Source organism: Amphiura filiformis, chromosome 10 (genome assembly GCF_039555335.1).
Source record: "Amphiura filiformis chromosome 10, Afil_fr2py, whole genome shotgun sequence".
Taxonomy (NCBI): Eukaryota; Metazoa; Echinodermata; class Ophiuroidea; order Amphilepidida; family Amphiuridae; genus Amphiura; species Amphiura filiformis.
The window spans coordinates 62,814,134-62,829,053 of record NC_092637.1 but is presented as its reverse complement, the minus strand read 5'-3'; the positions used below and the strand labels follow the sequence as shown (position 1 = coordinate 62,829,053).

At 36.9% G+C, this 14,920-nt stretch overlaps 1 protein-coding gene across 1 annotated transcript in view; it reads left to right on the top strand.

Moving 5' to 3' along the window:
- The window catches only part of LOC140163138 (uncharacterized), a 29,744-nt gene that overhangs the window by 8,705 nt on the left and 6,119 nt on the right, over positions 1-14,920 (top strand). Inside the window, exon 2 of the mRNA XM_072186514.1 lies at positions 1,157-1,382. Coding sequence (XP_072042615.1) covers positions 1,167-1,382 — 216 coding nt within the window. The 5' untranslated portion in view covers positions 1,157-1,166. The remainder of the gene's footprint in view (positions 1-1,156; positions 1,383-14,920) is intronic.

The following is a 14,920-nucleotide window of genomic DNA, read 5'->3' as shown; positions in this document are numbered from 1 at the left end:
CTGTAGTAAGTAATGCAGATGTCTTCAAAATCTGAAAGTTACTGTAAAATTTTAATTACTTATCCTATCATAGTCAAAGTATAGATTTTCTGAAGGGAAATATGACGAGGAATCTAAATATGGACATATTTTTTCTGTATGGGTTAGGGGAAAATGTTTAGGGTCAAAATATGTTGAATTGTAAAAAAATATAACATACGTTGGGACACCCTATATTCCCAGATTACCAAACAGCTGTGATTTTGGTTTTTTCGAAGTCAGTTGGCTCTCCATTTCCTCTAACCAAATGAATGTTGTTTACTTCCAGTTTATTACTGTAAGTTGGTAATAAGCAATGCATTGAGTGACCCATTTTTTATAAAAATCTTTTTTATTCCACCCTGTATAACTTGCCTTGCAGGTCACCCGGTATAATGAGTTGAAATGTATATATTGGAATTGCTGATGCCTTCAGCTTTCCAAAAATGTATACTTTTGCTAGTTTAGGGTTGATGATCGTCGAGATAATCTAATTAGAAACCCGGTTGGTGTAAAAATTCATAATATTTGTCATGTATGATGTAACGCTAAGGGTGGCGAGTTCAGGACACATGGCCGTATTACATTGCGAATTTCAAAAAATCAAAATTATTTGATATCAGAAGGCCATTCTTCGTATTCAGAATGCAATTCGATATGTCTGATGTGCTCTAATGTCCCACAATAAATACTGTCCGAACGTTCATACCCTTTCCCTTAAGAAACAATTAACGTGTGGGGAACCCCCGGGGACATCTAAAAAAAGAATTACAAATCTGTAAAATGCGTTGGAAGCTGAATTTATTTCTGCACATTTCGACACCTCATTTATAGCAATTGTCTAAATATTGACGTCACAGCGTATATTTAAATCAATGTAACCCAAAATTTGAAAGTTGCAGTAAATTCTATTGATTTGTATTAGTACAAATGAAGGAAATCTGTGTAATGATTTTTGTATTGTTGTAAGTTCAAATTTGGACTTCACTACATTAAATTGAATTTATTGTTTTCTAGGCTATCGTATCAAATGAGGTGTCAAAATGGGCAGAAGTAAATTCTGCTTCCAACGCATTTTAATACGCCAAAAGGCCTAAGCCATTGCCTTTGCAATCATTTTAATTTTATCATTTTACAGAACTACGAACATGGCGTATTACAACAACAACAACTATCAGCAACCCCAAACCGCAAACCTTTGCCCAGGTGGACTTTGTGGAGGCTCAGGTTTGTGCTTAATAATCAATGGAGCAGCACAAGTACTTCTTGGGCTCGCTGCAATTATCATAGGAGCTGTGGTTGTCGAGTCAGGACCCCTGGGTCTTGTGGAACAGATATATATACCGATATGGGCTGGATGCATAGTATGTATTTATAACCAACCTAGTATGTGCGCGGAGCGCACATTATCAGTCAGTGGCGTACCGTGGCCGCCCCAACCCCGGGGGGCTAAAGAAGAAACAATTTTGCCGCCCCTTCCTTAACAGCCCGAAAAGGTTGCCCCAATTTTTTTCACGGTCGTTTGAAAAAGTGAAGAGCAAAAAAAAAATTTTAGGTGCTAGCGACCCAAAAGCAACCTTTTTTCAAAATTTTTTATGCTTTTTCAATTTTTTGCGCCCTTTTTTCTTTGCTAATTCGTTTTGCCGCCCCCTTTGTTTTTGCCGCCCCTGTTTTTGCCGCCCCTTCTTCTTCCGCCGCCCCTTCGTTTTGGCCGCCCCCTACTTTGACCCCGGGGGGCTGGCGCCCCCAAAGCCCCCCCCAAAAAAAAAAAAAAAATACGCGCATGTCAGTGGCGTAGATTTCTTTATGACATTGTGGGGATGGGGCCGGAACAAAATTCTTGAAGAATAGTGAATCCAGCAGCTTTTGGTGACAGAATAAGTTTATCCCCCATCCCCCGGGATCTACGCCTAAGCATATTATACACAATCATTCCACTCCTGGTCCTTTTCTAACCGCTTTTCTGATTGGCTCCTTTGATATAGGAGTGTATATGAATTAGGTTAATGAACGCGTATTACTGGTTGGGAGATAAATTAGACAAAATAATGCACCCGCGCTTATATTGATGCGTCTAATGCACGAGCCCCGAAGGGGGAGTGCAATAGACGCGTTCATAGACGCGTTCATTAAGCTAATTAATACACGAGCAGATAACACACGTGGTATTTGCTGTTTTTATAACAAAATTATATCTACAAATATTTGAAAATTGAACCAAATATAAATGCATCAACGCGCGAGAAAAATGATTCAAGCTTGCGCGACGCTAACGCGTGCGAAAGCACTGTGCGTAGTACGCGGAGTGCACATTATAGACATTTTTCTGATGACGTCACTTAATCGATAATGGGGGTCTCAGATGTAAACAAACAACACGTGCGTATTTTCTCCTATTCTCTTGGTCGGGCTGACGTCACAAAGGGGAAATAGCCTTGTAAAACCAGTGTGCGCATGTGCAGTTCCCCTTTCTCAAGCTGGTTGCTATGCGCGCGCTTGTGCAAAGGGGACGAAGGGGACAATGTTCCCGGATGTCCGACCCAGTGAATGTTTTGTCATCTGTCATTTCAGCTTCCATAAAATAATTATTTAAACAGGAACTGTATACTGGTTATCTTTGTTTCAGCTTGTTTTGATGCTACAAAATACAAAAAGTACGGAAAATCCGCGATGCTATTTGAAAATCAATTTGTTTTGTTTCACAATTTTGTTTAATTTTTATACCGTGACGAACTAAAAGCTGGCAATCTCGCGCAGGAAGCCTAGCGTCGTGCAAAGCTGATCTCGCGCGACGGCGCAGTATTTGCGTTTGAATGCTGATGACGCTTTTTAGACCTAAAGAAGGCGTTTGACACGGTGCACCACAACGTCCTGATAAACAAACTTCATAGCATAGGTGTGCATGGCACTGAACTTGACTGGTTTGGATCCTACCTTAGAGATCGCCAACAAGTCACTAAAATTGGTGACATGGTTTCTAGTCCTGCTCCAGTAAACTTTGGAGTCCCACAGGGATCAATACTGGGGCCCCTCCTCTTTACCTTGTACATCAACAACTTATCAAGTGTTATTACCCATCCTGACTCCAAGGTAGCATTATATGCTGATGACACTGCTATTTTTGTCAGAGCTAAAATATCAAGGCCATTAATGACATTCTGAACTATGAACTCACCCATGTTTCTGAGTGGTTAAACAACAACTTCCTTACGCTCAATGTTAAAAAAACCAAAGGGATGATTTTAGGTACTGCCCAAAAACTTGCTCGTAAAGACATGGAGCTTGAGGTCTACATCAATGAGTCTGTCATCGAAAATGTTGAAAAGTTTAAATACTTAGGTGTTTGGCTTGATCCGTCCCTCACTTGGTCTTCTCACATTGAGAAGATCTCAAGCTCTGTTTCCAAACGTAATGGTTTGCTAAGAAGGCTGAGAAACATCTTGCCCAAGAAAATCCCCATTCTTTTGTACAAAACTCTTATCATCCCGCAACTTGATTATTGCGATACTGTGTGGGGCAACGCTGCTAAGACATCCCTCAGTAGACTTGATAAACTTCAAAATGCAGCTTGTAAAATCATTCTGGGGCTCCCACGCAGATATCCCACCGAAGTACTTCTCAACGACCTGAAATGGGATAAACTGGATTGCCGCCGCAATTTCCACCTAAATTTAATGGTGTACAAAAGCCTTTGTAACCTTCTCCCATCACCCCTGTGCAATATATTCCACACCGTTGCCTCTAGTCACAAACATCTGACTAGAGCAGGGTCACAAGGTAACCTGGTCATCCCACCTTGTAAGAGCGAGTCGGCTAAGCGGAAATTCACATCCAGAGGTGTGGTCTCTTTTAATTCATTGCCAACCCAGGTTAAAGTTCCATTACCTCCTACACCAGGCCATTTCAAAGCGATGTGCAATTTAATTATTTAAATATTCAGGTTGTTGCATCAGTGATGGTCGGCTGCAGTGCGGACTTTGTCAGCGGGCTGTCTTAGAAGCCTGCTGACATGGCCGCACTGCAGCCGGCCAACACAGGTGTGCTTCCTTGGTGTGTTCATATATAATGTTATTTGTTAAATCCATGGTATGTTATTCTTTGTATGTATTTAATTTGTATTTTGATGTATTTTGTTTGACCTCTGGGCCAGACTGGAAATCAGTGTGGACCACTGAGTTTGTTCCCCAGGCAAAATAAGATCTAATAAAATAAAATAAAATAAATAAAATGCTGGACCCAATATCGATTGATTGGTGACGTCTGAGAAAAAGGTCTATACACAATCAATGCATGGTTTGGATTGGTTTTCATGCAACCAACAGTTGGTTAAATGTTAACCAGCAATTGGTTAAATGTTAACCAACAGTTGGTTAAATGTTAACCAACTGTTAGTTGAATGTTAACAAACTGTTGGTTAAATGTTACAAATGTTGGTTAAATGTTAACCAACTGTTGGTTAAATGTTACCCAAATGTTGGTTAAATGTGAACCAACTGTTGGTTAAATGTTATCCAACTGTTGGCTAAGTGTTAACTAACTGTTAGTTAAATGTTAACCAGCTGTTGGCTTAATAAATGTACAGCAATAATGTTTAAAATCTGAAAAGTTAAGTGAATTTAGAGAATACGTTACAATTACCCCTGTTGGGTATTTGTAAACAACAAATGACCAGCGTTTAGAAAGTGTGTAACTATAATAGGACTAAAATGTAACCCGTAATTCATCAATTAATTTCATTATAACAAGAATGCGAAGTAGCAATTTTTAGAACTGCATAATATTTTATCAGGGAGACTATTCCATCACTTTAATATTGTTGACCATGTACAAAACTTTAACACCGAATTTGAATATGAACGGCTAAACTATTCAACTTGCCGAAGCCTGACCTGAAGAAAACTTGTTTGCTCGTTTGATGTGGTTCAGTGAATTCGGCTCGCTAAATTATATTCTGTCGTCAATTTCGATTTTTAAGCAATCAGTCAAAAGTTATTAAAAACCCGATTTACGTGACAGATCTATATATACCATAAAGATTAGCTATGGGTAATTATATAATTAATGATCAATATACTTTTGAATGAAAATATAATGTAAATTTAGTGTAAATTTTAAAAACGACCACACGAAAATTAATTTTATGCAGACATTTTGAACAAATAATCAATGAAAAAGTGTCAATAATTGCATGCTTGATTCACTGCAATATGACCGCTCCCAAACAAATACCAGTCAGTCGTGAGTACGCACAAACGCTGCTAGCTGTGTGTGAAAGTAAATAAGCATAACAACCAGTACGCGTACCGCTCCGTGAACAATTAAAACATACTAATAAACTCATGACAATCCCCTGTTTGAACTTCTTTGTTTCAAAAATCAACAATTGGAGGATGTCTCATCCCCATAGCCCCCCTACTTCTCTTTGGCAATTAGAAAATACTGTTGTGACATAATGCTTACATCAACGTCACGGACGCAGTCTTAGCCCTCAAATGCCGTTGATTCTGTTCAATTTGCTTGTTCCAATTTCGAGATATGTTTATTTAACAACGAAAGGGTACAATCATAATTGTGCCACTTTTACTAGGGAAGAGAGCTGTACATGTAAATCAATGATAGATGATGTTGATGCGTGTAATCCACTCCCCCTTTCGGGGCGCATGCATTAGACGCATCAACATCAACATCAGCACGCATGCATTATTTTGTCTAATATCTCTCCCAACAAGTAATACGCGTTCATTAACCTATAACATGTTATGTATAAGTGCGCAATTTTGTTGGTCTTTTAATATGTCTTAAGTGACTAAGAGAACAGTATTTACCATGATAAAATCATTGACATGCACATGTATTTAATTTTTAAAGCAGAATGTGAAATATTTATTTATCTTTTTATTTATTTATTTTATTTATTTATTTATAACATTCGGCCGAAGCTTAAATCTCTTTTAAGTGGAAAAGAATATCATCATTCCTGCATCATGATAAAACAGTCAAAACAGTCAAAACAGTTTGTATTGTGTAATTGATGCATTCTTTTGATTTCACGAAGGAACTCCTGATAAAGTTGATGCTACATGTATCACTGTTACATGTATAAGCCCTCTTCCCTAGTAAAAGTGGCACAATTGTGATTTTACCCTTTCGTCTTTAACTAAACATATCTCGAGATTAAAACAAGCAAATTGAACAGGACCAACGGCATTTGAGAGCTAAGACTACGCCCTTGACGGTGATGTAAGCATTATGTCACATCGGTATTTTCTAACTGCCATAGAGGGCGCTTTTCACTTGCACATTTTTTTGAGACAGGCTGTATAGCATTTTAAGCGCGTTTCAGGCACTGATCACAGGGTCCTATTTGCCATTTGTCTTGTTCGGATGAGAAGTTATTGCTGCAAATTACACAATTTGAACCATCTCGCTCCCCAGCAAACACAAAACGTTTTCGACATCATCCGCAAAGGGTTATAAAAAAGTTTGTCAGAAAATGTTTAAATGTCGGGTTATATAAAGGGTATATTAAGTGTATAAAACGTTTTCATAACCTTAAAAAACATTTTCTGATAATCTACTGCCCAGCACACACAAAATGTTTTACAGAAAACGTTTAAATATCGGCTTATATAAAGGGTATAAAAACGTTTTAATAACATTCCAAAAACATCGAAAACTTGATACAAAACATTCTATACAGAATGTTATTTTGGGGTTGAAAAAATATTTCGCAAAAGATTTTTGCAAAAATATTTGCAATAACGTTTCAAAACGTTTTCATGACCTTGCTGGGTACAACTATTTTAACATAATGTTATTTAAGTGTTGACAAAATATTTGGCAAAAAATGTTTGCAAAAATAGTTTTTAATAACATTTTGAACACATTTTAAAAATATTGTTGTAGTGTGTTTTCATACAAAACGTTTTAAAACGTTTTATGACCTTTATTTAACCCGCCATTTAAATGTTATTTTAAGAACATTTCTGTGTTTGCTTGGTACAAATATTTGACAAAATATTTTGGAAAAATGTTTGCAAAAATAGTTTACAATAACATTTTGAGAACGTTTTAAAAATATTGTTGTAGTGTGTTTTCATACAAAACGGTTTTAAACGTTTTCATGACCTTTATATAACCCGACATTTTAATGTTATTTTTACCTAAACCAAAAGCCAAAATATAACTTATTTAAAACGTTTTTGTGTTGACTGGACCAGTCAGTGTTGCCGATACCTTACAAGTAGTGAAAGAAGCACAAAGCTGTGGCGAATCAACATTGACATCCTAGTCCGAGCCAAATGACCTACGTCAGCTACGTTTAGCCAAAGGAGAGACACTTCATTGATAACCCATCCAATACTTATGTTACCCCATCAACTCGTAAAGAAAATATACTTTCAAACAAAAGCCAAAACCGGGATCTAAAGTTAAATTCATGTGAAGAGTCTACAATGGTCTATGAAGCCGTAGTAAACGATCTTATGTTATAAGGGACGCACCATTAGACTTCAAGGGGGTGGGGAGGAAGTTTTTAAAGAAAAAAAAAACTTCCCCCACTACATGAGCAAAAAAACAACTTTCCCTACCAACACTAAAAAAAAAATACTTTCCTCACCAAACTGTATAAATGCATGAAAATTAAAAAAAACCAAACTTATCGCCTTTGGCGGCGAAAAAAACAACAACTTATCGCCTTTGGCGGCGAAAAAAAAATCTTGCCCCGACCCCAACTTCCTCCGCCCCCCTTGAAGTCTAATGGTGCGTCCCTAAACTGAACTAGCACAGTTTGGCGCTTTAACCGCTGTGTTGGCAACATTGTGCTCTATTGTCAATGATTCCCATACCTTTTGTTCTGGATCGATGAAGAAACAAGTTGTGAATATAACTGACACTATATTCTCTTGTAAGCATACAGGTAACACAACTTCTAAGTTCCCCCTGACGAATGTTCAAATAAATCAATATTTTTTCAACCATTTAAAAAAAATTGAATAACATTATGTAGAATGACAGGTTGTTCATCTTCAGTGCTGAATTCGTGCAAATCCATTAATGCTGTCACAAGTTATGAGAAGTTACACAAAATTTTAACATGTTTTAATGGTTGCAGTAAACCCCAAAAACGGAACTTATTATCTGTTGTACACATGCTGCAATAAATCAATAATTGCTTTGGATTTCCAAAATTTAAAAATCTATTTGTAACATAACATATTGTGCATCGTTCTTGTTAAAGTTGTGCAAATACATTGATGCTATCAGATGTTACGACCAGTTGAACAACATTTAACCATTTTACACAAACAAAAAATGCCATTCATATACGCTTAATTTCAGTATTCATCATAAAGAATTGATTACCCTGCGGTACTTTTAATTTGAACTGTCCCTTTTTCTGTGCCTTAAGGGAGGTGTAATGAGCGTGAACCTGGTTTGGATGCAGAGGGAGTGTGCCTGTAACAGACACAGCCACCAGAAAAGGACCAGCTCAGATCGCGCGCCAAATAAGTTTGCAGTCCAGAAATTTCATTTTTTACTCAGCCTTGCAAAAAATAGGCAGAAGTGGGAATCGAACCCGGGACCTCGGTGTTGTAAAACCTACTGCGTTACCACTGAGCCAACTGACAATCAGCTATGAGAAGTTTGATAGTAATCCTTGATATTGCTGAATAGAATAAATCAATACTGATAGGTCTATTTATCTAATGTACGATGTTATTCAAATTGGCCTATAAACTAGGAATATAATGTGAAATGACTATCAATCGATCAATCAATCAAGTTGTCAAGTTATCAACAATCAATAATAAACCGACGTAGGCCTATCATGGAATATTACTAACTAGGCCTACTAACTAATATACCAAATAAATAAAATAAATAAATAAGTCAGTAAATAAATAAATAGGCATAGGCCTAAATAAATAAATAAATAAATACATAATGCAGAATGCAGTTAGTATTTTAGTTGCAAAATTCCAAACATTCTATTCACACATTCTATTATAATTTTCTGCTATGCACGCAAAGGACCTGTGCCTTTAATATGTCCGCGCCTAATCAATAATGAGTCTTTCACCATGCTCACACACCATGTTAAACTATTGTATCCCTGCAAGTATTATGTACTGACCAAGTCCTAACACCTCAATGAAATGGATGCTATAACGTACCCAATCAAGCGAACATATCAAGGTCATATCAGGGCGTTATACAAAGAATGGTCAAAGGTCAACGTTTCCAAAGAAGTATAGTAATAGATGTAGACACAAGCTTTCGTGCGGGAAACATAAACACATAGTCGTCAGTCGTGTGGTTTTTATGAGATTTGATACGGCGCTGAAGTCTATTGGCTGTCCCAAAATCAGTACCAGACCCGGTTTCCAGACGGCAATGTGTGTGTTGTTACAAGGAATGCAAACTCATTTTATCAATGAGTGAACCACATAGAGGAATACGACATCTATCGTGAGCCAATCTGCATTCTGTTGCCTGCAAAAGCCGACGATCAGGTAAAAATTCTAAAAGCAGCGTGACTAGATATTTGCGTTAATTTCATGATACGTGTAAAACGCATTGAAAACGCCAAATTGCAGTCATAAAATATATAATATTAGTAAATCACCCAATCGAATGTTAACGTAGGTATGTGGAAAAGAACTGCAATAACAATAACAAACTATGTGCCCAAAGAGTTGTCTTTGGCATGTCGCTTTTTTTGAAATATGACCAAAATATCAAATTTTGGAAAAACGCCCTAAATTTAAAACAAACACGAACCTTCCAAAATAAATATATATTAGCACTCGGCGGCCCAGTCACTACCTGCCGCTGTGATTTGGGGTAACTCATTGCTTCCCCTCTCCAGATACCGGAACTTCAAGGTCGCTCATACCCCAGCCCTTAATGTGGAAACTGTCTATTGATTGATAATTAATGTAACAAGTATTCCTGAAAAAAATTGGTGTCAGTTCCAATTTACAATGTAATTATTATTTGAATGTAATGTTAAAGAGAAGTTTTGCACTGTAGCGCTGACAAGAACATGAGTGGTAGTTCATATATCATTAAATAGGCCCACATGTTTTGGCGCAACGTCAGCCTTCTATTCTTCAAATCTTTTCAGAGGGCGCACCACCAAATCAATCCACGATTTATGTACCAGTGAAATTCGGTTAAAATAGTCCACCGCTTATTTGAGCCTGTTGCGGCTTTATTTTCTAAGATAATTGTCAAAATTCGCCCGTTTTCAGCTCATTTGCTTCTGGCAAGTGTCTACATGAAGGAATCTGAGAAAAAATCCCAATATTTTATTTTTGAGGTGAAGTTTTGGCGCAAATTTGAACAACGTCCGGTTTCAAAAATGAGTGATTTTTTAGGGTTAAATTTGAAATGGAGCCTTGATCTTTGGTTCGAGTTGTATTTTTCCTGAATGTATTTTATGCTTTCTCTCCCCCACCAGCTCCAAGTACAGATAAAATACAAAAAGCTGAAAAAGGAAAAAAAAAAAAAAAAAAAAAAGATGTGGACACCGTCGGCTTCCCCCGTGTATTATCCGCCGGTGCCATTATCACGTGACTGTAGAAAAATGCTGCTGCCACCAGATATAGGCTAATTAAAACAGCGTATTACTATCAAGACTTATGTTTGAAAGCTGTCCTCAGATCGATGCGTGAAGTTTCCAGTCCATCACACTAGTACGTGCTCTTTAATTAGTCCATGTCGATATTATCAAGACAGAGATTGCGTCTGATGACGTCATCTGTCAAAGTCGTTGATGATGACCCGGCGGTAACGGCGCCTAATTTAAGCTTATTGTTAATTTTGCACCGTAAAACCGTACAAACCATTTCAAAAGTTAGGTCTTTATAGTAGGAAACTTTCTTTAGCGGGGCACCATGTCAACAATGCCTAGAAAAGTTGCTTTTGCCTTGTAAAAGTACGTAATTTTCGGCATTTCCTGGTATCAGGTCGATTCGGCCCAAACCAAGTCCACAGTTGACTTGGCCATATGCCAATTCATGCATTGGCCCCAAGCTAAGTCAGACACAAACCAATTCGATATTGACCAAAAGGGATAAATGATTTAATATGTTAATGAATATATGTGACCGTCCATCACGAAACAGCTGTAAAGTCGGCTGGTGGTCAATTTTGTTTTATTTCGTGTTTAGAAAATATATCATAAGCTTTAAAATGAAAAATCATTTGACTCCAAACGATATCCAGAAGTAAAAAACAAGGGGGTTTTAACCCCCTTGAAAGTGCACAACTTAAAAGTGCACAACGTACAAAAAAGTGACTATATCTCATTTATAACCGATGATCCTACAGATATGCGACCACTGACTTTTCTGTTCCTTTTTGACATATGGCACGACTCTCTAAGATATTTGGTTAAAAATTTAAAAAAGTGACTATATCTTATTGACCAATGATCCTACAGATATGCGACCACTGACTTTTTTTTTGTTCCTTATGACTAAGTGAAAAGTTTGACATATCTCACGACTCTGTAGGAAATGATGTACATCATCATCATCATACATCATCATTTTATTTTCATACAAATCGACATACAATATATATATAAAAGACACAACATTTGAATGAGGAGATGCTCAAAAGGCCTGAAGCGAGCACTCCCTTACACTGCCTTAAGTTACAACATACAATTACACAAAGCTAACAAATAAAAGAAAGAGGAGAAGAACATCCAAAGAAAGAAGCAATATAAATATTTATAACATTGCATATATAGACCCCGGGATATAGACATTCCACAGTTCACAGAAGAAATTGATAGTTGGGGTGGATATGGGTGGGGATGGGTGAGGTCATTAAATAATGCCTAAATATTAGATGTAATTTTTATTAGACTTTTCTTTATTTGTAACTTAAGCTGGTTTACTGATTTTGCCATCTTTATATATTTATCAGTAATATTCCATTTCCTAGGACCGGCAGCTCACTGGAAGCCCGTGTTGTGAGGGCCACAATAACTGCGGTTACGTACCCCGCTACGTACAGATACGCGAACGCCGACTTTTTTGTTCTTAAATTATGACCTGAGGAAAAGTTCGACATATCACGCGACTCTTTAGGATATTTGGTTTAAAAGATAGAGGGTTAAGTGCACAAAGTACAACGAATTGGTTTGTGACCGAATGCAAGACATCAAGGCATCTAAATATACAGATTTGGTGTAAAAACAACGGTTATGGAGAAAATCACGAAATAGTTAAATTTGGCCAACTTTTTTTGTACATCAATATACAGGGTTCGAATTAGCATGTGGGCGAATTGGTTTGGGGCTGAATTGACGAATAGTATTGATATCGATATTGATATTTTTACCCACGTGATATTTCGATATGATGATTCGAATTGTCACGTGATCGTCAAACCTGTACTAAAGGTGTCAGTTCTGCAGGAACTGACACAAAAAATATGATTCATTTTAAATCATAAACACAATCTAGTAGCAATATTTTGGACACACAAGCATGAAACTGCAAAATACCCATGCACAACAAAGGTTGGACGGTACTTTATTATTTGCTTGCTCAATGTAGAAAGACAGGTAGTAAGTGTTTGGGACGCAACGGAACAACCCTTTTAATTATTATTATTATAAATAAATACCAAAATTGATCTTATTTGAATGATGTGCCTATTTTGTAACATTTCAGATTGCTGGGCAAATTGAACATTTTTGAAAATCAGAGAGAAATGGGGTTATCAGCCCAACTAGTTGCCTGATCTATTTTTGTTTGATATGAAAGGTGTGACTAAAAAGCGTGTGACAAAGTGCTATTGTTTGTATGAACACATTTTTCTTTTCAGATTTCAGATCAATATCTTGACTGAAAATGTCTTTTACATGCACTGTTACAACTGTGCAACTTTTGAAACATGGTATTGTGTTCAAATGCTCATAACATGTGATAGCATCAATAGATTTGTATGATTGTAACACTGCACATACACATCAGGTCATGTTACAATTAGAGCTTTGAATTTGTAAAATCCACAGTTATTGATTTATTCGGAAAGTTATTGAAGGAGTTGAACCACAGAAGAATGACTTTCTGGCTTTAAGGTTATACGAAGAAACGTATAAAAAACGTATGAAAGACGTATAAAGTTGTTCTCTAAAACCGCGTTTTCTCAGCAATCAAATATCGCAGTGAGTCAAATGTTGGTGCATGGATGTATCTTTACATTATTTTTTGTGTGTTTATACAAATTTTTAGAATCCGTTTGAAAATCCTTCGTTTAAATCATTTTTACGCACCATGTTCACAAGATCAAAAACGCGTTCCATGCAGTTTTTTTTCAAATGTTCGCTCCGTATAAAACCACGCCGAGTGATTGTTTTCTCCTTTTTTGTATTGTACTACAAATCGACCAAAGAAATAATGTTGCCATGGGGAAGAACCAAATACAGTACCGATTAAATTTTATTAGCCCGTTTTTGGGAACAATTTTCGAGAATCTTGTACCACAAAACACTGTTAAGTTACATTATCGATATCTGGATTGTGGAACGTTAATTTTGATTTCTAACTGCCTACATTATTTCTCAAATGTCTGTCGATTACTTTACCATTTGAATTTCACTCCAAATTTAAGCTACTTTTGCAAAAAACGAGGTTTTTCGCCATCAATACCTCCGACATTTACAGCGGTAATGAGCTTGTTTATCATAAGAGCCTGTTAAGCACTATTCCATAATTGTCAGTTTGAGATCAATCAATTTCATATGTCGCTCAGTGGCTCAATCGGTTAGCGCGCCGGACTCACGTTTGACTATAATAGTTTTGAGCTGGAAAACTTTGGTACGTGTTCGAGTCCCTCTGTGGTCTATTCCATTTATTTTATTTTATTTTTCTCTCACTTTTTTTTTCTTTTTTCTTGTTCGTTTCTTTCTTTCTGACGGCAGCGATTGATTGTTTTTGCCCGTTTTTTTTCATTATATAATTCAGTGTTAGCCTACTAGTCTAATAGGCGCGGCCTATGAATATATTTTTACAAATTAGATTAACAAAATATTGGTTGTTGGTTTTGTTATTGTTGTTGTAGTTATTGTTGTAGGCCTATATATTGCATAATCAGGGTATAAATAGGCCTACTAGGCCTATTATAGCCTATAGAAGCATTGATTTATTTCACGACAAATATCATCCAGGATAATTTTAAAAATTGAACATTTAGAAAATCCAAAGGAAAATTGCCGAAAACGGCTGCCCACAATCAACCCCCCATCAGCCCATATGGTCCTATCATGGTCGCCCCCTCCCTATCCCTGCAACATATAGGATGACTCACGAGCCGCGGTTTGTCCGTGGCCCTAGTTCAGATTGATACACTATTGTACGCGTGAGTTTATTCTTTTCTGCATGGCTGTTTCCATTATTAACTTACGCCCCTCTGGAATCAAGCCTTGAAAATCGATTGTATTTAACCTTAAAAGATGATTTACTGCAGCTTTTAAAACGTGGTAAAATTTTGTTTAACTGCTCGTAGCTTGTGACAGAATCGATTTTAACACTGAAGATGTACAGCATGTTATTCTACATAACGTTTATAGTTCCTTCTCGCAAAGCAGGCACAGTCATTTCATGATGTGAACTTTTTTCTAGATCAAATCTGTCTCGTTCGAAGGAACTCATCGCTTAAGTTTGTTTTTGCGGAATATCAATTTTAAACGTCTTATTTTCTCAAAAAAAGAGTCATTTTCATTGTCCTCATATATGATGTTGTCCGAGCAATATATATGACCATTAAGTTGCTGTGAACCATTAATTGGCCCATGTGGTTGTCTTTTATAGTGTCTAGGTGCCTATATAAGTTCTTGACTTGTGTCACTCCTCATGGGCTATTGATCACTCTGGTA